This window comes from Triplophysa rosa, linkage group LG14, assembly GCF_024868665.1.
Source record: "Triplophysa rosa linkage group LG14, Trosa_1v2, whole genome shotgun sequence".
NCBI lineage: Eukaryota > Metazoa > Chordata > Actinopteri > Cypriniformes > Nemacheilidae > Triplophysa > Triplophysa rosa.
This window is the reverse complement of record NC_079903.1, coordinates 14,964,535-14,990,121: the sequence shown is the minus strand read 5'-3', so window position 1 is coordinate 14,990,121 and position 25,587 is coordinate 14,964,535. Positions and strand designations below refer to the sequence as shown.

Here is a 25,587-nt window from a genome sequence, read left to right as displayed (position 1 = left end):
CCTCAGGTCTATTATATTTCCAAAGGCACCCTGAAGATTGCCAACAAGCAGTTCTCGACATTAAAGAATGACTACGAGATGACCCTCAACGGCGAAACGAGCATCATCCCTTGCGAGGACAGCGCAGATGTCCCCATGTTGCAGTGTGACTTTGTCTCCATCGCTGATCTGGAGTCCAGAGGGAAAGACAGCATCGTAGGTGAGTATCCCCCCGTGATTTCCGTCATCAATAACCACCGTTTAAATAATTAACCGAGGCGGGGAGCGTATCGCGGAGGCGCAACAAATGCGTTGAGGCCCAGGAGGTTGTGGTAATTATAACGTTGATGATGAACACAATATTAATAACGCCTATGACAGTAATGGCCTGTGGCGCAGATTGACTTTGTGTCCCAGTCGGAATCCAGGGGAGAAAATTCTGTCACTGGTTGAATGAAGTCGATAAGTATGCCTCTAATTATGGTAGTGGCAGTCGGAGCACGGCGAGGTGCGGCGGTCGCATTTCTTATGCGAGATTTGAGTCAGGTGCTGGCAGTGATTTGTGGCACATTCCTAATGGCAGCTAAATGATTCATAACAGCATCTGATAGGAGAGGATTAAGATGGCGTGCTGCAATGAGGCATTGACAAGTGTTGTGGAATTACATTCTGGATAAGTGGCATTTTCATGCCGAACCTATTCGTTGTTGAAAGATTGCGGAAGTAGCTTCATTGTAAACCTTTGTTTATTTACAGATGTGATCGGAGTGTGTAAATCTGTGGAGGATGTGATGCGCATCACTACCAAGAACAGTCGTGAGGTTTCCAAGAGGAACATCCAGCTGATAGACATGTCTGGCAGAGTCATCCAGCTCACCATGTGGGGTAATGATGTACGTAAGAGACCAAATTTACCTCTTCTATTAATTTATCCGCATTTACATAATCCAGTGCCTTGTATTTTGAATATTGGTAATATACTTAAAACATTTTGTTTTATTATTTAAATTAATTGTTTAATTTGCCAATTGCAATAAAAGCCCTAATGCATTTAATTTAGTCTTGAATAAACCGTCTAATTTGACAGAGGTAGTTATGTTTTAGCTATATTACCCAGCCCAAGCCTGTAGAATCGGTGTGTGGACGACAGATGGCATTACTTGGGCGGTGTAATTTGAATTGATCTGCTTGGCACCCTCATCTAAACACTGACATCCAGCAATAAACTCTTCTACCATCTGATGAGATCCAATCCTTGGAGAAAAACATGGGTTGTCTTAATTTGTTTTGATGTTGGCTTTTGTTTATATGTCCATAGTTCTTATCAAGGGAGATCTGTAATAAAACAGCAAGAGCACAAATGTACCCAATGACATGAGGAATCTTTTATACAATCACCCAAATTTGTGTCATGCTAAAAATCATAGGGCACTTTTAGGATGAAAGTGTATGCCTAGGAGAAAATATGTTTTGGAGCAAGTGCTCAACTGTGTTCTTCCCTCTCTCTTCAGGCAGAGACATTTGATGGCACCGGGCAGCCCATCCTGGCTGTTAAGGGGGCAAGATTGTCTGACTTCGGTGGGCGTTCCCTCTCCACTCATTTCAGCAGCACAGTTATGATCAACCCTGAGTTACCTGAGGCATACAAACTGCGAGGCTGGTTAGTGGTTTTCCCTCTCCCTCTTTTTATCTTTTGTTCTCAAATTGTACAATATAGGTATTGCAGCATGCCGGTGTAACCATGCCGGTGTTCAATGTAGACAAAACAAATGCTGTTTTGGCCTTGTTTTTATTTCTCTGCTCGTGAGAATTGGGACGGAGGAGTGGAGACACTGAAATGCACACTCCATAGCTCAGAGAGACTGAGCATGTTCATGCCTTAGATATCAAGATTAGCTCTATCTGCTCTACTCTGCTGGGCTTTGCATTCAGGCTGATATAGGAATGCAAATGATGGCTAATCCTTGCCAAGATGTTCAGTTTCCTCTGGCGGCCTAGCATGAATCAGGTCCTTTGAGAACGGGAGTGTTTATTCATGCAAGAAAGATGGGTGCTGAATGTCTTGTTGAGGGACAGTTTAGAAATAAACGCTTCTAGAGCACAGGTGGGCAGAGGGTGTGATGGATGCCTCTGTCTGAAGAGCGGTTTTCCTGATCCTCCATTTACATAGGAGCATTTAGCAGATTATAAGAGTCCTCTGTGACTTATTGTCTATGGCTGCTGATGGAATTGAAAAAACAGCAGACAGATGCTTTTGTCAAGATATTTGTTGGTACTGCCAAATTATGATTTGAGTTTTTAAAGTATCTCCCGGACAGGCCTGGCGCAGCTATTGCATAATCGCGAGTGCCATTTATTGAAACGTAGGGCCTTTATGCATAAAATGGGTTACAGGTCATACTCACCACTTAACAGCTCGCCTGTCCAGCGGCTTCCTGCAGGTCACTCTTCATTTTTTCTGACATGTTTCAGTCAATTTCTCCTAGGGCTGAACGATTAATTGCATTTGCGATTAAATCGCGATGTGGTGAAATGCGATTTTCTAATCGCAAAGACTATGATTAATTATGGGGATGCAGTGTGATGCAACCCTGCTCGTAGCTGACCAGTACCATCTCAAAAGCATTAAATATGCATGGAAAATGCGCAGCATTTTCTCCTTTTCCCAAAGTGCTTAGGACAGAAGCTTGCTCTCTCATGGTGACTGCCTGCGAGTGAGGAGTGCGTGTTGCACCTCATTCGCGTCGTGACTGCTTCGCTCTCTATTTCATTGTGCTTGCCGCGCATCTGTATTTAAAGTTATGAATTTGTACATTGGCCTCAAGCTCGACAGGACGTGGCACTGTGGAAACTTTAGTGTAAAAGAGCAACAGCACGTCAGTTGTGTGGGACTATTTTGGCTGTTTTGTGTGGATGATGCTGCGCAGTGTCAGATATTGTGTGTGCTAACATTAATGCTGCCTCAAGGGGCAATACTACTAATGTCATGCAGCACTTACACAATAATAAAAGACAATATATAAGATAATACATATATTAATAATTTATATTTTTACTTATTTATTTAAAGGTTGTCTAGTAAGTTAACGGACAGTGTTTAAGTGCAATCAACATGTTTATCATATATTTATTACAGTGACTCTGCATTCAAATTACTGAGTGTGGTAAAGCCACAGTTTTGTTTTATATTTATGTAATCTGCACTTTTGTTTCCGTGATTAATGACTTTCATGTTACACCAAGCTTATTTGTCAGTGCTTTGTCATGATAATTATTACATGATTACATGGCTAGAAATTTAACAAATCATTCAATATATTAGTATGATTGTGGTAGTTCTATAAAAATATGTCAATCAATTCATGCATCAACTAATATCATCTTAAGCCTGGCCTATAGTTTATGGTAAATCTGTCTATTGCGTTGGTTACCATGATTTGTTGATTTTCTTTATTAAATAATACAGAAGATAGTCAGTCATAGCAGTCGCTATATTGATTAAAAAAGTCGCAATTAGATTATCTTTCAGAATCGTTCAGCCCTAATTTCTCCCCACGTTTAATTTATTTGCCTTGAAATAACACTATTGAGGATAAGATGAAAGCGGTTAAACAGTCGTGGCCAAAAGTTTTGAGAATGACACAAATATTAATTTTCACAAAGTCTGCTGCCTCAGGAATGGCAGCAGGCAGGTGTGAGTGCATCTGCACGCACAGTGAGGCCAAGACTTTTTGAGGATGGCCTGGTTTCAAGAAGGGCAGGAAAGAATCCACTTCTCTCTAGGAAAAACATCAGGGACAGACTGATATTCTGCTAAAGGTACAGGGATTGGACTGCTGGGGACTGGGGTAAAGTCATTTTCTCTGATGAATCCCCTTTCCGATTGTTTTAGGCATCCGGAAAAAAGATTGTCCGGAGAAGAAAAGGTTAGCATTACAATCAGTCCTGTGTCATGCCAACAGTAAAGCATCCTGAGACCATTCATGTGTGGGGTTGCTTCTCAGCCAAGGGAGTGGGCTCACTCACAATTTTGCCTAAGAACACAGCCATGAACAAAGAATGGTACAAAAACATCCTCCGAGAGCAACTTCTCCCAACCATCCAAGAACAGTTTGGTGATGAACAATGCCTTTTCCAGCATAATGGAGCACCTTGCCATAAGGCAAAAGTAATAACTAAGTGGCTCGGGGACCAAAACATCAACATTTTGGGTCCATGGCCAGGAAACTCCCCAGACCTTAATCCCATTGAGAACTTGTGGTCAATCCTCAAGCAAAACAAAAATCTACAAATTCTGGCAAACTCCAAGCATTGATTATGCAAGAATGGGCTGCCATCAGTGAGGATGTGGCCCAGAAGTTGATTGACAGCATGCCCGGGCGAATTGCAGAGGTCTTGAAAACGAAGGGTCAACACTGCAAAATTGAGTCTTTGCGTAAACTTAATGTAATTGTCAATAAAAGCCTTTGACACTTATGAAATGCTTGTAATTATACTTCAGGATACCATAGTAACATCTGACAAAAACATATAAAATCACTGAAGCAGTAGACTTGGTGAAAATTAATATTTGTGTCATTCTCAAAACTTTTGGCCACGACTGTACATTTGCTTCCTATGGATAACTTCATACTGACGTAGGGCTGGACGATATGGCCAAAATTGATATTGAAATATATTCATGCATTTCGGTCAATGCGATATAATTCCGATAACGATATAAACAATATTTTAATTATGAATTATCTGTCGGACTCCTATAACCGAGCACATTACTCACACATTACAACACCTGCATTGGCTTCCGGTTAAATATCGAATTAACTTTAAAATCCTTCTCGCTTATAAAGCACTCAGTAATTTGGCTCCTCCCTACTTAGCAGAACTCCTTCGCGACTCGCTCTCTCAGATCATCTGCTGCACTTAATCCTGTTCTTCCTTGAACTTGCACTACTATGGGTTCTCGAGCTTTCAGTCATGCAGCTCCTTACCTCTGGAACTCTTTACCGCAGGTCCTTTAAAGTAGCGAATGGAGCGTTTTTTTTTTTTACTTTTTTAGGCAGGCTTTTTTGTATAGGACTGTGCCTTTACCTTGTGTAAGTTTCAAATATTAGAATCATGTTTACCAACAAAATTGAGAAAAACTTTTCTAAATGTGCTTCAGAGCATTGGCATATTTTCAAAGCTCTACAGGGGCACAGGCCTCCCATTACTTGAAACTTTTTACTTCTTGAAATCTTTTTACATATTCTTCTAAATTAATAATTTTCAATAATTAACGTCCACTGAATATTATGTATGACTGTCGAGATAATGAGCTTTTATATCATGGACTGGTGCGCAGTACACAGCCTGTTGGCCGATCTCCTGGAAGTCCAGCAGGCCACTGTGAATTCAATCCATGTCCATCAATTAGCAGAGCTGCAGAAGTGAGGGAGTTTTGACCCTGAAACCCTGAGGTGTTGATGAGGTCTGCTGTTGCTGGACTCCTGCCACTTGACATACTGTAGCAGCCCTCGGCCACTAACTACCATCTCAGCTCTTGTAGCTTTGCTGCCCATAGTTAACAATAAAGACAACAGTACTATTTTATTGACCCTAAAACGTTCTACTACACTACACCGTTTTATTTGGACATAAATGAGGGTGTCCGTCTTTGATCTATTAAACTTTAGGCCCAGTGGAATTTAACCTTGAAGTCTAGTCCTTGTGGAGCTGAGCATGTACTCTGCCATTTAATGTCAATCTCATTAATCATGTTGATTGAGCTCTGAAGCTCATGAACTGAGGATGCTCCGAGTGTTCGGCACAGTTTATTGAAGTATCCCTTATTGTGTAAATCAGCATTTTCAGGCAACGTGTGCATCGGTGTCACATATTTTATATGTTTGTTTAATGAAGTCTGTATGGAAGAATTGCATTTCGTTGCTTGGGGGCTATCAATTCGAGTATGAGAGCCACTGTAATATCATTGGGCTTAAAGAATCGAATTATGATCAAGTTGTGTACATTTCATTCAGATGTTTATTTTTTTATGGTCTTGCCCATTTCTGTGTTTATTAACTTTTATTAACTGTGACATGCATGGCTCTGTGTGCATCATTGTTTACGGTATAATCAAGTTTTCACAAATATGTTTCTGGTTTCGTCCCGTCTTGTAAATAATTACAAAATAGAACCTCCTTGTCAGCAGTAGGCTAATATAATCGTCCAAGCTTAATAATTGGGTGATATTTGGCCATCAGAGACTTTTCGCCCATAACCATGTCTGATTTGATGATAAAGTGCTAGCGCCACCTTCTGTTACTTCCTAAACTGCCAGTTGCCTTTTCTTATATTCATGATATAGAGCAATACATAATTGCATCATGTAAAATGCACAATTCAGTTTAACATTTTTAAGCAATATTTACTTAATGTTATGTCAATTGACAACGCTGTTGGTAGATTTTATGACTGACACAATAAACGGCAATTCTGTTAACCTGCCAGATGGGCAACATTTTTGCGAATCATTTTTACATACCCCATTATCATCTGATTTATCTCTATTTGTCAACTCTAATGAAGTTAAATAAACCGAAAACATGTCTGTGTTCTAATGCAAGTCTTAATTGTGTCCAATAGATGGCATCAGAGATCAGGGCCATTTACTGCACAATGGGCTTCATACCCCCACCGTCAGTCACGCCTCTCTTCGGTTTTTCTCACCCTGCTGCTCTCGCGCAACGTCTCGCCCTCATTATCATTCTTTCTCGTTCGCTGATGCACTCTTACTCATAGGTTGCCAATTACTCTTGACTGGCTCATTTTAACAGTCTTCACAGAGGCAGTGGAAGCTCTCCTGCCTCCATCCCACCTGTCAGAGACTTCAAACCAGCATGCGGCATTAAGCAAACACACACTCTTGAGTCTGTCTGTCGCTTGCACTTCTTGTATTTGCACTAGATATCGCCGTCAAACTCAATTTGAGATGAGGGTTAAACATTTGTGTGACTTAGATTGAAAGAGTTTTGTTGTGCGCTTGGACCATTTGTCAACAACATTCTCGCAGCTACTGTACGTTTAGGACCTTTTGTTTTTTTCACTGATAAAGGTAGCTTTCAGATGTTATTTGTGGTTGTATTGAACGTAGAAATTGCACTTTCACATTCTGTCTCATTGACGCTAAATGCAAATTAGTTCTTGCACATCACATTACCAATGTCAAAGTGGTTAAAAACATAACCAAGAATGTTATATATAAACTATGTCACGTGTAAAATGGGACTTGAATCTATCGTATGTCCTTGTGATAGCTAATACCAAGGTGAAAAATGACAAATTATGACATGCTGCTTTGTACATGTGCTTAAACAAAACCTGGCACGTATTTTGTCTGTTTTTCACTTTTTGTGCTTCATAGCCTCTGACATGACAGTACGTTCAACGGCCAATCTAGATTGTTTCCTCTTGTTGTCTGCTCTGCTCAGTTCAGCCATGGTGCGCTGAGCTCCAGCCTGTCACTCCACGCCTTTAAATCCCATGCCACTGTGTGCGCTGCCTTGGTAAACACAAGAGACTGAGCTATAACGGCTTTGCGCACATTCATTAGCACAATTACGAGCTGAGAACAGTTTGTAATCGTGTTGTGTCGAACCAGGCTCACTTGGAAACATAACTGTAACCGTTTCAGACTGTGCTTGGAACGATTCGGCGCGATGGTGGAAAAGCGCTCATTGTGGTCCTAAAACTGTTACTATAATACTTCAGAATACATTTTAGTGGGTTACGTTACTTCTTGACCCACCCATTAATACTGGTCAATGAGAAAAAGGTTTAGTTTATGAGCATCACGTAAACGATAGCTACCTAGTGGCCTAGACAAAAATTTCTTGGACAATGCATTGAAATTAGTGTAATACATTACAAACATCACTAATAACACATGTGCATATGCTAAAAACAGACACATTCAATAAAATCTTAACTTGCCTTCCAATCAGGTCACAATCCAAACCACTCCAATGCAATATGGCGAGAAGAATGTTACTTTTTTGCCGGTGAACTATCGTAGACTTGAAATTTGCAGTACCACCACCTACCATCTGGAGTATGGATTGGCTTTATTTCCACTTAAATTTTATGCAAAAAATTCATACAATTTAACTAATTGGATCTGGCTTGTTGTTCAGCTAGTAATATTTAAGCCATAAACATACTATTTATTTAAATAAATCTAATTGTTTTCACAATTAACAGATTTATATTGATTCTAAGCAATCTGACTACATACATTTTGAAAAAAAATATTATTTAAATAAAATCAAAAGGATACAAATAATTAGTTACAAACTCTGCCATGATCCATTTGGCCATGTGTTGGATTGGTTGAATCCATATTATTAGTGATGGCGAAGTGAAGCTTTCTGAACCACTGAAGCTTTCAACAAAATTGTATCGAAAAAGGTTCATTACTCGAAGCTTTTTGAATCAGAGCTCGACTATGACCTCTGCTGGTGAAAGCGTGGGAAAGCGCTGTGTCGCAAAATATTTCACGATGGACCGACCATTAATTTTAGAATCAATAATGATTTAATAAATGAACGAACGAATGCATGGGTAGACTAGTAAATTAATAAATCAGTATATTAAGTACATGACAACAATCTGTTTCGCATACTTGGTAACTCAAAACAATAAACATAACTTTTTGTATTGTGGATGTGGACATTTTTCCTGTTTGTAAATAAGTCAAATTCATGAATAGAGGAAGTAAATAAATGCAGGTGCATGCACACAAAAATACACATGCACTTTCATACGATTATAGTAAATCTGTAGCTGTAGAAACCCATGAAGGCGTGGCCTGTGTCGCGAATTTTCAAACCTTTTTTTAATCAAAGTATGAAGCAGTCGTACTTTGGGTGTGTGTGAAACGAAGCTTCGGATGTAATTGGTCACATGGTTTTGATAGAACGAATCAAGCATCGAAACTAAGCTTCACTGAAAATCGCTTAATTTTTTTGACACAAGCATCGGAGCTTTGGTGTCACCGCTAATATCACTAGGTATTATATTATAATGACTCATCTGCAAAATTCCACCGTAGTATCAATTACTCAGTCACTTTTTTTATACGCTTGGTTTTTGCGTCATTTGCCCGCTTTATATTGAAGGATCTTGGAAATGCTTTGGGGAAAAAATATTTTTTTAATCAGGAGTAGGCTGATCCTTTTTGTAAAGCACGACTAGCTCTATATTTAGGGATTTCTTAGTGATAAAACAGAGGAGCACAAAGGGGAGGTAAGAGGCCAGGCGCCACGCTACAGAATTAAACTCATTTTTCAGAAAGAAATAACTGACACGACCAAAGCAATCAGGCTGTGCGCTACTCTATAAATGTGGATATTTTCAATTAGTCATGCCTTCCAGAACAAGCCCTGAACCCTTGTATTTACCCAGCCACGCCTTCCTACCCCTTCAGCTCCAAGCCCTACCATTGGTACATTTAGAACGCTGTATCGATTCTTCCGACACACTGCTTCAACCTGAGTGGGCTTTGTTTTTTTTCGGTCTCTCTACCTCCCTCTTCCTCCCGGTAGAGAGTGAAAATGGGTTTCTGATTTCACCGTTGCATCCCTGACCCCATCTCCCTTAACCGATGCTATACTGTTGATTCGTTTCACAAGTGCCCGTTGTGCTGTTTTTAGCACAAATCTCCATAGTAAGAGCCACTGTTCGGATGTTGCTTCTCTGTTTCTGTGGATCAGATTTGAGAAATCAGCTACTTATCTGCCTGAACAAATGAGCTGTTGCCTTTAAAAATAAATAAATAATTTGGGCATCTGTTATTTTTTACACAATGATTGCCAGCTTGAAAGGCTAAGTGGAATTTGTTTGTTTATTTACAGGTATGATAAGGAAGGACATGCTATCGATGGTCAGTCTATGACTGAGATGAGAGGACCAGGGGGTGGTGGAAACACAAACTGGAAGACCCTGATGGAAGTCAAGAATGAACACTTGGGCCACGGAGACAAGGTATGATTCCTGCATAGAAAGAGTTGAGAGATTTAAGCCTTCTTCTCACTTCACACGTATGCTGGATGTATACAGGTGCTGGTCGTATAATTAGAATATCATCAAAAAGTTGATTTATTTCACTAATTCCATTCAAAAAGTGAAACTTGTATATTATATTCATTCATTACACACAGACTGATATATTTCAAATGTTTATTTCTTTTAATTTGATGATTATAACTGACAACTAATGAAAATCCCAAATTCAGTATCTCAGAAAATTAGAATATTACTTAAGACCAATACAAAGAAAGGATTTTTAGAAATCTTGGCCAACTGAAAAGTATAAACATGAAAAGTATGAGCATGTTCATGTTCATACCTGTATATTAGGGATGTGCATCTCCATACTGAGGCCGATGCGATACGCATCTCAATGCATAGCCAACGATACAATAAATTAAAGATACAGATGAAGCAGCTACCGATGCGATCCGATCCGATTCATCCCTATTACAATGCAGTGTGATCCGGTTCGATACGATACATTACAGTGCAATTCATTGCAATAGGATGCAATGGAACAATTATGATGCTATTCAATATGGTAGCCCTGCTAAAAAAAATAGAACTTTGCCCAAAACACAATAGAATATTTTATGGAATAAATGGTTATAATAGGAATTGTATTGGCTTTTGGTTTTAATGGAAATACTGCAGGGCTCTCCGACCCTGCTCCTGGAGAGCTACAGTCCTGCAGACTGTTTCAACACACTTGTAATTATCAAGCAACCCTGAACACCTTAATTAGATGCTTCAGCTGTGTTTGATTGGGGTTGGAGCTGAAATCTTCAGGTCAGTAGCTCTCCAGGAACAGGGTTGGAGACCCCTGGTCTACTGGTATGTGATGGATTCTGTTGGTGGGATGTTATCTGGCAGATTCTATTGGAATAATAACCAAAATACAATACAAAAAGGAGTTTTGTAATGGTTAACTTAAATGCCTCCTGACTTCTAACGTCTTGATGTGGAGTAGGTATTGGAAGCCCTCGTTCTCTGTAACGCTAAATAGGTTTACAAATAAAAAAGGCGATTGCATCAGTTATTGCATTGGAACAAGCAGAGCTGTTAGACAGCGGGCAATGAAAAAAGTTTTAATCGTTTGCTAACTCTGCATCATGCTAGTGGTAGCGGAGCCGCTAGCAGCTAACGTTACAGCTAAATGATACTGTACATCTACGCTGCCTTGAAAATCTATCAGATATTGGGCTCTCACGAGACCGGGACTAAAGCAAACGTTGTATTCGGACGTGCCTTAATGCCTATTTGCCTTGGAATGCACTCTCCGAAGGCAGCACTTAGATGTCGGACGCAGTCTGTGTGTGACTGTCAGGACACGCTTCGGTCTCCGTAGTGATGTGATACGTCATATTCACGTAGCAGCAGTGATGACAGAACGCGCATGTGAAACAGTTCAGAGAAATCAACCTACATATCGATTTTTTACCAATGCAAATATGTTAGAAACGATGCATTGCAATGCAAATGGCAACTTGTATCTGATAAACAACTTTTTAAATCAATGCATCGCATCGTTACCTTGTATGCCGATGCACCGATGCAAATCGATGAATCTTCCCATCCCTAGTAGACATTGTGCTGGCCATATTAACAGATGAGCGCAAAAGCAGGTAGAGATTCAAAGCCGAGCCTATTTTTGCATGGGCTCAGCAAAAAGTATGCAGGAAGTGCAATGCAAATATGCTTCTCAAAGAATCTTTTGCAATTTTTGCTTGTATAAAGCAACATGAAATAATGCTGCAAATAGCTTATTGTTTAAGCCCATTTTTGAAAAAGTCGGAGAGAGTCATTTGGCTACACAGTTACACCTCCGTGTTCATTAATCAGCTATAATGCACTTTCCATCTTTCCAATGTGTGTGCTTAAGCATTACTTTCATTCAGCACAAAGATGGAGAAGAGAGATTAGCAGGACTCCATTTACTGAGGCCAATAATTAAAAGATTGTACTATAAACTGCAGAATTAATCTGCCCTAGTCCTGAAATCTTTTTCGGTACTTCTGTCATAAATGTGGAGTCATTTTCTATTGAAAAAGCCACCCAGACAAGCCTCATTTAATAAACCTCATGTTTTCCCAAAGATGGTTTTGTATCTGTTTATGATAGGGATGGACACGAGTACTCGGACGCGACGATCAGTGATGAAAACGATGATTGTTTGGGTCAGTAAATACATTTTTAAAATAAAATTATTTTCTTTCTTTCTGTTTGGTTATGCTGGCATTTCGGGTGGTACCCAGAGATTTGATTGGTTGCGCTGCGAGAGTTTACGGTCCGGAGCACAGAAGGGCACAGTCATGCCTGGTTTCACTTTGATAAACTTGACGAAAATACAGTCAAGTGCAAAATGTGCAGCGCCAAGCTGCATACAATGCATACAAACCTTCAAGTTTGATTCATATCGCCATATCACCCTGTAGCCCAAGACTGGTTGCCCACTGAAGCTAAGCATGGCTGAACCTGGCCAGTACCTGGATGGGAGACCTCCTGGGAAAAGCTAGGTTGCTGCTGGAAGTGGTGTTAGTGAGACCAGCAGGGGATGCTCACCCTGCGGTCTGTGTGGGTGCTAATGCCCCAGGATAGTGACGGGGACACTACGGTAAAAAGCACCGTCCTTCGGATGAGACGTTAAACCGAGGTCCTGACTCCCTGTGGTCATTAAAGATCCCATGGCACTTCTCGTAAAGAGTAGGGGTGTATCCTGGCCAGATTCCTTCCATTGGTCACCTTGTCAATCATGGCCTCCTAATGATCCCCACCCTCTGAATTGGCTCTATCTCTCTCCTCTCCACCTATAGCTGGTGTGTGGTGTGCGCACTGGCACCGTTGTACTGTGGCTGCCGTCGCATCATCCAGGTGGATGCTGCACACTGGTGGTGGTTGAGGAGAGACCCCCCTCATATGATTGTAAAACGCTTTGGGTGTAATGCAATACACAATACAGCTCTATATAAATGCCTCATTCATTCAATCGTTATCATTTTACACTCTGTCTACACCTCACGTGAGCGGTGCGATGCAACGCAGCAAAAGCAAAACGAAACCAAACAAGGCATTTGTTGCATCTATTTGCGCTGCATCCAGTGGGCACAGAATTTCTGTTTATAATGGGCTCTAGTGTTGTATTCGTGCCACTCGCACAGCAGGGCGAACGTTTTCAATCCATTCCCATGGAAGCTGAGCTCGCGTGGCGCTCGCGGAGCAAACCGAGCATTCCTCTCCACTGCGAGCGCCATGTGAACGTACGCTCAAGTTCATAAGAATGGATTAAAAACACTGGCCCTGCTCCGCACCAGTATATTCGGAAACAAAATGTCAGGTGAGACCACTATTATCAGACGAGCAAAAGAGACTTTACCGTTAGACACTGACAGACAGATGACACTGATATTTCTTTTAAAGTCACCATGAAACGGAAGTTGCGATTGACTTCTTTTCTGTATCGTGACGTGTATCCGAGTGAAACGGCTTCTGAAATTAGAAAAAGATGTAGGGCGGGGCTTTTTTTTGCGCTTCCCTTTTTGATTGGTTTGTTGTAAATTGGGCCTGCAGAGGAGGGCTTAAAAGAGGTAGGACTATACTGACTTTCCAATGGCCAGGCATTTTGTTGCTGACGTCATGTGGTGAAGAGTTGTTGTTGAGAGGGGGAGAGGAGCGTAACGTTTTTGAGTAAAGATTTAAAGAAGTGCAAATGAATAAAAATAATAATAATGTTGTGAACGGATAAGTCATTTATAATTTATGAATTTTTTTATAAGTTAACAGTGTTGATTTAATTATTTACTCAATCTTGTCATAGTTTTATCAACATAAATTTTCGTATCTGTGTTGTAATTGAAATCTTTTCATTGTCACCATGAGGGACATGCCCCCTCTAATGCCCCACCCCCAATTAATTGTCCAAAACTCGAAATGCCCATCCCTAGTGTATGATGATAGTTCCTGTATTGGGGCAACTGTTCTGTTTTCAGTGGTCTAATATTTTCGTAGTCGAGAACAGGAGTTGAGCGTAACACTGTTTTTATTTATGCGTGAGGGATGGGAAATGGGGATCTGTGTTCTGATGGCAATATCAAAGAGGCTGTGTCTATAGAAGAGTGAAAAATTATGAGCTTATCAGGTGCAGCAGAATGATGAAGAGTGAGAGCAGAACGAAGCCTCACAATATCAGAAGAGAGAATAAAAAATGGGAGAGCTATTTTCACATAAGTAAGACATCAATTATTAAAGCAGAAAGAAAACCGGACTGTTTTCTCGGCGTTGTAAATCTTTGAAGTAGGTTTGCCAGAAGGCATGATTTAGCACAGAGACATGCATGACACTGCTATTGAATGTTGAATCATCATCACTCAAAAGGTATGTCGGCCACGTAGAATGACTGATGCATGTATTCATCTGTTATTGTGTGGATGCTAACATCAACAACAGATCCATGCCTTAGAAACAGAATAAGCATGTAGAATGACAGGCACCATCGAATAGAGCTACTGGAAAATGGATGGGACTTGTAAGCCCTGGTGTTGTCTTTATTTGTATTGTTCTGTAATCTTTGAGCGTTTGAACTCCGTTCTGGTTCCTGTGGTTTTGAGTGTTTTAAATGAATTATTAATATTCACACTGGTGCACAGCCTTCCCTAATACCTGGCCCCTAAAGGCCCACTGGCCCCGACATCTCTCTGTGATGAGAAGCACTCGTGCTGTCACCCGGGTCTCATCCCGTCAGATCTGTTGGAATACGAGGTGAAGCCGCTAGAAGCACACAGCCCATTGCCTGTAATTAACAGCGCTCCTCGCAAAAAAGTTTGTCCCAGTTTCCTGTCCCACTGTGCCACAGTCGCGTAATGAAGTGAAACACTTTTACATAATTTCCTGATACCCTATGCTGTGTTAGAATAAGTACAGTTGTCAACCCTAATGACAGGCAATAGGAAACAAAAAATCTGTTCTACACCCTCTATCAGCACCCATTCATCTTTGAAGCGAATGTGACCATAATTGCATAGGTATTTACGGGATTAATTATTGTATTTCAGAGAAGCGAGAAACGTTGAGGGATTTTGTCGCTAAGTGAAATGACAGTAATTCACAGGGATATTTTTCTCTCTGCTTTATGCCATTGTCGTTCACAGTTACCCGGAGGCTTTTTATTTATTTGAAGTGACACGGAATATCAATTCCACCCCTACCAGAAGTTAATTGGGGTCGAATTCTCAAAGCGAAACAACTGAGTGGTCAGCAGTAAACCTGTTAGGAGAGAAATCAATTACAGTAGGAACACATTTTCACCATTTATTTTTGTTTTCGTAGCTCATTTCCATAGAAAATGTGGGGTTAAGACTTTGCCAGAGGCACCGTGTAGATTACGGTCTAAAGTGAGATGAAATCAAGAGCGGCTGGATTCTCAGTCCGGGAAAAGTCAGGGTGCTCGATTTCTTTAGCGTTTCATTAACGAGTCAATTTTACAGCATGAATATGAATCAAGACCTCATTTTGGAAGGTAGAGTTTCTTAAGCCCATTGTAGGTCATTGCAAAGACCAATCTCATCTGGGTACGCTCATGAGCGCTGTCTGCAAAGTAAACATTGATGGCGCGTGTGTGTAGGAGAAGCTCAGTTTAATGTGTTTTCCCAGAGTGCTTGTGAAGAGTAGCTGTCAGAACAGTGTCATGCTCATGTCCAGCCACTGACCCTTTTTCCACCCTGTAATCTGTCGTCTTCTGTGTGTCTCTCTCTTCTGTCTTTCTGTCTGTGACATGTGAGCAACAGTAAGGTGCCCTTTACTGACTCTTTAAAACTTTTACTTTCTCCTTTTTTCTCTCGACCCAAAACGCACACTTTTCTGCTCATTTTACAGCCTGAACTTCCCATGAATGGGGTGCAAACAAAAATATTGCATTTTTTGCAACCCTGTTAATAAAATGTGGGACAGATTATATAGCATTTTTTAGCATTGATTAAATTTAACATGAGGGGAAGTAAAGAAATAGTGTTGCGTGCCAAGGAACAGAATTAGTGGTTTAATCTTAATGCTTTTCATTGTATGACATACTAATATAATTTTATTTAAGATATTAATTTTACATAACAAAACATGGGAAACCTTGGGATTTGTTTCTGTTGTTCTGATCTAAATCATGTGGCACCAAGTATACTGAATTCATTTAAAGTGCCAACTGCGTAAAATAGTTCATAATATGTTAGTGTTTCCCTTTTCGTTTGCAGCTTCAGTGGCTGTGTGTTTCTGTCCTATTGTGTCTTCTGCATACATTTAGCTCAGGCCCTTTGACCTCCCCTCCAGGTGCTTCACAGCTGCTGTTTCCCTTCAGCCTCCAGCCCTGCTCTGAAGTCCTTTATGTTTATGCATGTTCTCTACCTTGCATATCCCACTTTAAAATGAATATGGGCAGTTTTCTTCTGCATTTTTTGAAGCAGACCATACTTTTATTTTTATTTGGTCAAGTTCTATGTATCATATTATGTAAGGTCTGTATTTATAACTTTATAAAAGAGTGCATTCAGCCTTAACATTTATTCTGTATGTGCATTTCTTGGGAATCGGACCTGTGACCTTGGTGTTGCTAGTGTGCAAAAAAGCATTATAGAACAGCTAAACCTTACCTTGGATTCTTTTAATGCATCACCTTTTGTTCTACAGGCTCTTTCAACTTTCATGAGGTGTTTTTAAAATGGCATAGAGGTAATACTGTTTAAATTAAATGTGTTTTCTGGTTATTTATTCATCTGTCCTCTGTTGTCAGGCTGATTATTTCTCCTGCGTGGGCACCATAGTCTACATTCGTAAAGATAACTGCTTGTATCAGGCCTGCCCCAGTAAAGATTGCAACAAGAAGGTGGTGGACCAGCAGAATGGAATGTACCGCTGTGAGAAATGTGACAAAGAATTCCCTGACTTCAAATATCGCCTCATGCTCTCGGTAAGACTCTATGTCTTGTATGTTAAGCCTCTTCTGAAATGCAAAGTCAGTATTCATTGGCTGTCTTTTGCCGTTTGAAAGTCTATACTTTTTGAGCCATTCGCATCACCAAATAAAATGGCAAAAACGATTGTTTGTTTTCGTAACACGTTATCAAAGGATCAAGTGCACAATGCTTCTCATTGGTAATTGTTAATGTTGCTATGTCAGGCTTGTCACTTGTCTTTTCTTATTAAGATGGGATAGGAGAAATTATTTGAACTTGTGCTTTGTTGTCAATAAATATCTGTAATTTCCTTCCAATACCAAAATAGTAATTTCTGAAACTAATGATTGAAATATTTTGTTTCTATTGCTGTTCTTTTGCTCTGAAATTCATTGCTTATTTGAGGCCACTTTATTTCTGTTTTGCTGTTAATCGGCTCAGTCTGTGTTTGTTAATTGCTTTTTTTGCATTAAAGCTGCCTGTCGTTTCTAGAATGGGGCAGGAATGGCCAAATTAAGCTTTATTTCCTTCCTCCTGCTGGTCTGCAGCCAAAAAGGATTTAAAAATAGCAGCTTTACAATATTATAGCTCATTTCTCCTCCCGTCAGCCCTCGGTGCATTGCTGTCCTGCAGTGCATGTTTGGACTCAGATGTGCATGACCTGGCTCACTTTTCCCATCCGCGCTGCCAAAACGGCCTATTCAGCTTAGCCTATATTAATTGGAAGGGTCTTATAATGAATCATCAGGCATGAAGTGTGAATGAAGCGTTTTTGTTTGTTTGTGTTTATGCTAATAGCCCTTTAATTCTCTGCCAGGCCAACATTGCTGATTTTGGAGACAACCAATGGGTGATGTGCTTTCAAGACTGCGCCGAAACCGTTCTAGGCCAAAACGCAGCTTATCTCGGCCAACTCAAGGACTCTGTAAGTTTTACTCTTGCTCTCATTCTATTTTTCTACGCTTTCCCTCCATGCGATACATGAAAGCGTGGCCTCGAGGGTTGGCCGGCGTAGTACAAAGACACTCTGAGAAGCAGCACATTGTGTCTGAATTTGGAATCTTCGTTTTTATGACAAAGGCTTTCAAACCCAAGGATTTTTAACAAGGTTTTCCTCTGAATGGTTGATCAAGTCTCTAGTGGAACGTTCTGTGAGAGACAAACATAATGTCCATTTACATGACATTGTTTTGAACCTTGTAATAATTCTGTCTCGCTCTATTGTCTTTGCTTGCAGAATGAGGCAGCGTTTGATGAGGTCTTCCAGCATGCAAACTTTAATACCTTTCTCTTCCGGAACAGAGTCAAGCTGGAGACCTACAATGTAAGTTAATGTTTCTTGCATCTCCACTGCTTGTGAATCAGAATTTCTCATATCTAGATTTAACTGTAAGTTGTGTGCAAACACACAGACTCAAGTTTGTATGAATAAGAGTTAAAAGAATGGAAATTTTAAAACATAAAAATGTTATATTGTTTTGTATTTTAGTTTTGGAACAATTAAAAATGTTTTAGGCTCCAGCGCTCCGAAGCAGCTTTCAGTTGGAAGTTTTTCAAACACTTTTCTTGTTAATTTGCAAAACGGAAAGGCTTGCTTAATTGCATACACAAAAAAGAGAGAAGAAAAACACCTTTTTTGAACGCTAAACTGAGTTAACTTATTTTTTTTGAGCTAAACAAAGCGTACATTGTGCCATGTGTTATGCACATTTTGATGTGATTGAGAATTATGGAAATTGATGCACTGTCTGTTTATTACGGTTGCTGGTGATGAAAATTGGTCCATGCCGTGAGAAACACAGACGCACATTAACCGTGAATATTGAGGATGTTTGTGTTGTGGGTTTCTGTGATCCTAACACAACCTACTCCGTTTCCCTTTCTCAAACACACCTGCTCATAGGCCTGTCGCGATAGCAACTTTTTGTCTGGCGATTAATTGCATCAGAAATAATTGCGATAGTCATTATTATTGTCATTTTAAAATATTTTATGCCACTGATTAAATAATGATAATATAACAATGCAAGTACACCCTTTTAAAGAACAAAGAATATTTGGACATTTAAATTGGAATGTAAACTGGAGGGTAAATATTTAAAATAAAGAAAACAGACACTTCCAGTCCTTAATTATAATGGGTTGATTTAAGTTACAAGCCGTTATGATGAAGTTTAGGGCAAGCAGAGCCCTTGATATGTGAACTCTGGAGAGGATAGCACGGTTGTATGTCATAATGTGGCCGTTTAAAATACACTTGCACAATTGAGCAATGAAAAACGATGTCTCTTTATCTGGAACGACTTTTTGAGTGGTGTTCCATTCGTGAACAAAAACGCTGTTTGAAATTTGTCTAAGGTGTATTCATACATGTGTCATGTCATATTACTTAAACTGTCTGTAAGGCCTCTCTCGAGCTCCAAATGCGGCTTTTGTTTTAATCAGTTGTGTTGCTGTTCGTTACCTCCATATTTAAAGAGTAGAGCGGTCTTGTTCACGCGCTCCTTTGTTTTCATATCGGAGTGGGAGGTTTGCAGCTTTGACACCAAGCTGACTAGGCCTACTACAGTATTCCGAACTGGCTTTGTTCATCAGGAAAATACAATATAACGCCTCTAGTCTTTTCACCTGCCGCTGTCTGCCCCGTGTGTGCGACGGTGCGCTCGCGCTAACAGAGACAGCACGATCGGATAAAATGTAACTGTCATTCATTTTTATGTAAACAACGCATATATAAACACAGTGGCAATATATTGCATCACCAAAAACTACCGACGTCAAGTTTATATATAGCGCAATAAGTCGCGACAGGCCTACCTGCTCATAAACTCAACTCAAGAAGACCCAGTGCTACTTTCCTCTCCTGTTGCCTCTGCACCTAATTATTAGAGTTCACATTCATGTTACTTATCAAAATTCAAATGAACTTAAATTTGACTTCTTCCATATTAACCTACATATAATTTTATAGCCTTAGATTGGCTATCTTATTTCTGTAATCTGGTTAGCCGTATAGCAGAGCTGCAGTCGGTCTGTGTAATGCAATTTATTATTCTGCAGGGAAATTAGTATTCATCTGAAATGCTGTATCAGTATCAGAATTCCCAGCCATGGCATTGCTGGAGATTGTTATATTACATGTACAGATAATGGAATGAGAATATAAGAGACACAGTCAGCATTCTTGAAGGTCAAATCAGATGTTTTAAATATGTATGATTTATAGTGTGATCTATCATAAATTGGCTAGTGTCTGATTGGATGTATTGTTGGTGAGGTCAACATGAAAATGAAAGTGTTTGTCAAGATTTGCCGCTGTTAGGGCTGTCACGATTATGAAATTTGGCTGACGATTAATTGTCTAATAAATCATTGCGATTATGACGATTAATTGTCTGTTTTAGAGCTTTGACATTTGATTCTCATACATTTTTTTATTCAGCTTTGAAACTACCATATTGTTCTGAATATAAAGACTGTTCTTTTTCTTAGAAATACATAGGAAAAAATTGGCTCATCATACTTAAGGTTTAGGCTTTTACCTGTCAATAATACAACCGCCAAATACTTGTAAATGAAGTAAATTGATCAGGAGTGAATTGAAGCCACCATTAAAATGCTATCAGTCATAGAAAAGCTTCTAGTCTGTTTTTTTCTCACTTGCAAGACTACAATAAAAGTTTACTTCTATGTTAATTAGATTTTGGTAGGCCGGTTTTCACACTGAAATAATATTAAATTGTACTGCAGGTTATTTTGATGGTATATGCTTTAGTTTTTTTTAAGTGATTGTGTTGTGGTGGTACATTTTACAAGTATTACCATGCTTTAGTTACAATATATACACTAAAATATGCAATATGCAGATACACTACAGCTTCCCCTAGTGTCTTCTATAGAGATGTGCAATAATTGCGATGATCTGAAACCATCAGGATGAGGTCAAACAATCGCGATGAGATGATTATTTAATAATCGTGACAGCCCTAGCTGCTGTAGAGTTTGTGAATGACTAACCACATTGCTAGCTCAGGTTTTAAGAATATTTGTGCTTGAATTTAATTCAGAAATACCAGAACAGCACTAGGGCTGTGACGGTGGCCGTGACAACCGCACCACCGCGGTGGTAAAGTGCCATGACGGTGGTGAGCTGCCACCGGCGGTAGTGCACGTCACTGTGACAAATGTATGTGTGATAAAAATGATGGTTGCGATCAGGATTGCTGTTTGTAGCCTTACAATTGTAGATGGTTTCATTTAAAATATTTTACATTAACACAGAAATTATTGAGATACGTTCGAGCGCGGGCCTGTACGGCAAAACCCAGGTTATTCTACGGGTTCTGCAATGGATCTTGTTGTGAAATTAACAGTTACATTAAATCAAAACCGGCTATGACCCGCTTGCTTTGTGTCGGAGAGACATCTATTCGTTTGCGCTCCTGTGCACATCTTCTGAACTCGCATTTATTGCAGCTGTAAACATTCTAATCTGGACAATGTCAACAAGTAAATTTCACATCAACGAGTTGGAAAAAGTAAAGTTTTTATGGCAATCTGAATAGGAAAGCCAATGTAGGTTTAAACAGTTTGTTTCAAATGGAATTGTTAAGGACTGTAAGAGTTAATACGCCACTGACTGAAGTTACTGCAACAAGAGCTTTTTTATATAGTATTTAGCTTTCTTATATCATTTAAGTTTTCATTATTTACTGATGTTTATTTAAATGTTTTATATGCTGTAGTGTGCCGTTTCACTGATGTTTCATCCTCATTTATTTTTAGATATATTTCAATTTCAAGTATGTAACTATTTCAAGTATTTAAATAAGGTCCATGTTTCTCTTCCACTCGTCATGTGGTTGCTACACGCAAATATAATAATATAAATATTATTTATATAAATAATATATATTTCCCAACCACCGCTGTTGATTTGTCTATTACCACCGCGGTGGTAAAAACTGCCACCGTCACAGCCCTAAACAGCACAATCTTCTGAATCCTGTGCATACAGTTTTAGTTTCATGTTTTTGGTGTGAGAGAGAGGGAGATCTCATTAAAGCTTATTAATGCTCTGTATATACTGTATGGCAGATTCACATATTTAAGCCAGCAGTTTGTCTGTCAGTGGGAGTCAATAATTTGCACTGTGTCTCTGAGGGAGTATCGCATTTAAACACGTATATCTTCCTTTGAAAACAGGAATGCCTACATTTGTGGCTTAAATAGGTTTGTAACTAAGATAAACTATAGGTTAAACTAATGGACTTAGAAGTTTCACAGGTTTTGTTAGAACAGTGGTTCTCAAGTCTGGCCCGCCAGATCCATTTTCCTGCTCTGATAAAATACATCCGAACAAGCTATTCAGCGTCTTTAGGAACATATGCGTTCAACTTAATGCGGCGCTGCGCTAATCTATCAGCATGTGTCATTAAAGTACCGCGAGAGCGATTCAAGTGCCGACTGCTTTGTATGCATCTGAATCACTCTCGCGGTACTTTAATGCGATACGCCAAGCAATTTGTGCAACCCTGCTGCAGTTGAACGCATCTGTTCCTAAAGATGCTGATTAGCTTGTTCAGTTGTGTTTTATCAGAGTTGGGGCCAAACCTGACAGGAAATGGATCTTGAGAACCCCTGTTAGAAGATACTCATCACTTTTCCAAAATATATGATATGGGTTTATTGTACGTACGTGCTCTTTGAAGGCTCGAACCTGGAACTTGGGTTTATTTTCTTCCAAGATCATCATCTGCCTTTGTTTTCTTTATGGGATCTTACTGTGCTTGCGATCGATTTATGCTTAAAAATAGCACCTGTTTATAATCAAACAGAAGACACTTGCTCTCTTGAGAGTCCATAGAAGTGCATTTGGGTGGAGATGAGTTCAGGGTTTGTAATCCTTTCCGTTTTGTCTTCATAGGATGAATCTCGCATTAAAGTAACGGTGATGGAGGCAAAGCCAGTGGACCACAGAGAATACAGCAAGAGGTTGATCATCAACATAAGGAAGGCAGCCGCACAGTAGAATAAACTGCCGCAGTCACGAGGAACAAAACTTGTACCAGTGTGGCACTTTGTTTGTTTCAGTATCATGTACATACTTATTGTACTGCCTCTTTAAATTTAGTTTTTTGTTTTTCTTACGGTCTGTGGATTCCCCCCATTTGTATTTGCCCATTTATATCTAGTTTTATGATTTCAAAAAATACTGCAGAATTAATATAGCTCATGCTGCTTCCCCTGGTGTTGGCACTGATTGGAAAGACCAATACTGAAGTATTGTTTAGAAATTGCTGACATATTTTGTGATAGTGAAGGAGGGATTTTAGAGAGTGTTTAGAGAACTGCATATCAGTGTACACTCACACTTATCTTATGTTCTTAGCTTGGCTAGAGAAAAATACAGCCCCTTCCTCTGTTAGAATGCCTAAAGAGTGGACCTGCAGAACCTTGATAAGCTCATTCACACTCTCACTTGAGCCAAAAATACTTACCACAGACACACACCGTATTTATATATATGTACACTGTATTTCTCTGCTGTTTCTGTTAGGCAAAGTAATAAAGCTGTTTGTGTACTGAAGTCTGTTTGTTTGGCTTTTTTCCCCATGTTTTTTCATTCTATATGCCATAGTGGTTGGGAGCCTAAAGCTAACAGAGAAATGATTTACTGCACTTATACTAATGCAAGTATTAACATAAGCACCATATCACTTATGGCCTATCTCAAATAACAAGCAAGTCCAGAAAATTAAGAAATTATTTGCTTGGAAAACGTCCAATTTATTTTCAGATCGGTTGAGAACGGAATTGTAAAAATTGAAATTTGTTTATAGCAATTTAGAATGGCTGTTGTGGTTGTAGGCTACTTATATTAAATTATCATTGGCTGAATTATGCAACCAGCTGTTCTAGTTGTTCCAAACCATGATGCAACAGCAAAATTAAGCTCAGTACAACTGATCATTGATTTTAAAGTTCATTGTGTTTTTCAATGTCAACACACTTTTATCGCTACAATGCTACTTAAAGGGCATGTGCTCATTTGTGGTGGTGATTGATAGGTAAGCATTAAATATATTTATTAGAGGTGCCACAGCGGTATTGACAATAATAATATTAAAAACCATGATTAACCATGTCCTGTTAATCCCACACATATCATAATGTTGTAAATAATTCAGCACCCGTTTTAAGTTTTGTCTCAACGCACACAATGGGCACAAACTCTCTGCCTTCCTATACTACACTTGTATTTTGAGTGTGTGTCATTGACAAAAATAAAGAGAAAAATATGAATTTGGTTGCGTCATGTTTTTTTATTTTATTCTTCAGTAGATTCAACGATAATATTATCATAAATCTTAAAGTGTAGTGAAAATCTAATGTCATGACAGAAGTTGGTATATTTCTTTAAATTGCTTCATATTTCTCTCTGGTCTGTTAAAAATGAGAAGCAGTGAGAGTGCTGTTTTGTTCTTTTCCGAGGCCTGTTGTTTCCTGCATACTAAAATCTCTTATATTCACTGACAGTATTTCTATACAGACCCTGGCTCTCGTTTACCCCTCAGCTGTCTAACGTCCTCTGGTACAAACCCCCATGAGCAAACACGTGCAGCACAACATAAACACCGCTCTTGTTTGGTGTTCTCCTGCGAAGAACACATCAGCGGCTCTTTGTTGTACGTGAAGGCCAACAATCTGTTTTTCTTTTCATCCTTTCTTTCTCTGCCAGCCTACCATGGCACATTCTTCATCACCCCCCTCCCGGCCTGGTGTTATTTGTAGTTTTAATGGGTACTATTCCGTTTCTTAAGATACATTAAACTGCAGTGCTTGTTGAGGGATGTTCACAAACACAAAGGCCTGCTCTTTTTCGTGCCTGTCAACCCCACGTAACCATGGAAAAGGCCTCCGTGCTCGGCGAGGCAGCGTGCGTCTAGGTTTGAGCTCTAAATTTAGATACATTCTAGAGGGCAAGCACTTTTAGACAGCTTGTAAAGTTGGACTGACATGAAAGTGCTTCTTTCCATCTTGCTGGTTCATATGAATGTGCGTTAGTCTTCATGATGCATAGGGACATAATGAGTGGTATGTATTTTGTTTAAGCCTCAGGGCAAGTCCAGGCTGGAGATGGAAGCGGACACCGCGCCTGTAGGTCTGTGCCCCTGGCCATCAAGAACAGCATTAAACTATAGGTTTAATTTCTTATTTTTATGCTATATTGATCTAACTTCAGTCAATATTGTAATATTTGCTTCTGGGTTACTGTGTATTTGTTTCACATCCGGCATAAATATTGACTGCGCTAAATTTTGAGAATTCCCAGGTGACTAGCGTAAAGCATTTCCAAACAGTTTGTTTTTATGGTGTCAAAATATTGCACCAATTTACAAGCTAGTCGTTGGATGCTATTATTGGCTAAATGGTTCTGTAAACAACATAAAATGATTTTAAATGTAGTTTGTTTTAAAGGACCATTTTTGGTAATGTGTCACTGGATCTCATTTCATTGATTGGATTGTGGGTGTTTTGTCAGCCACTATTTTTGTGCAGCTTGATGATAGGGAGTTCCTGAGATAACTAGTTAATAATA

At 39.5% G+C, this 25,587-nt stretch overlaps 1 protein-coding gene across 1 annotated transcript in view; it reads left to right on the top strand.

The window, feature by feature from the left end:
- rpa1 (replication protein A1) overlaps positions 1–23,574 on the top strand; it is a 57,602-nt gene extending 34,028 nt beyond the window's left edge. The window contains exons 10-17 of the mRNA XM_057351066.1: positions 7–199; positions 736–872; positions 1,491–1,639; positions 9,873–10,002; positions 16,823–16,999; positions 17,803–17,910; positions 18,223–18,309; positions 22,912–23,574. Coding sequence (XP_057207049.1) covers positions 7–199; positions 736–872; positions 1,491–1,639; positions 9,873–10,002; positions 16,823–16,999; positions 17,803–17,910; positions 18,223–18,309; positions 22,912–23,016 — 1,086 coding nt within the window. The 3' untranslated portion in view covers positions 23,017–23,574. The remainder of the gene's footprint in view (positions 1–6; positions 200–735; positions 873–1,490; positions 1,640–9,872; positions 10,003–16,822; positions 17,000–17,802; positions 17,911–18,222; positions 18,310–22,911) is intronic.
- Positions 23,575–25,587: the final 2,013 nt, after the last annotated feature.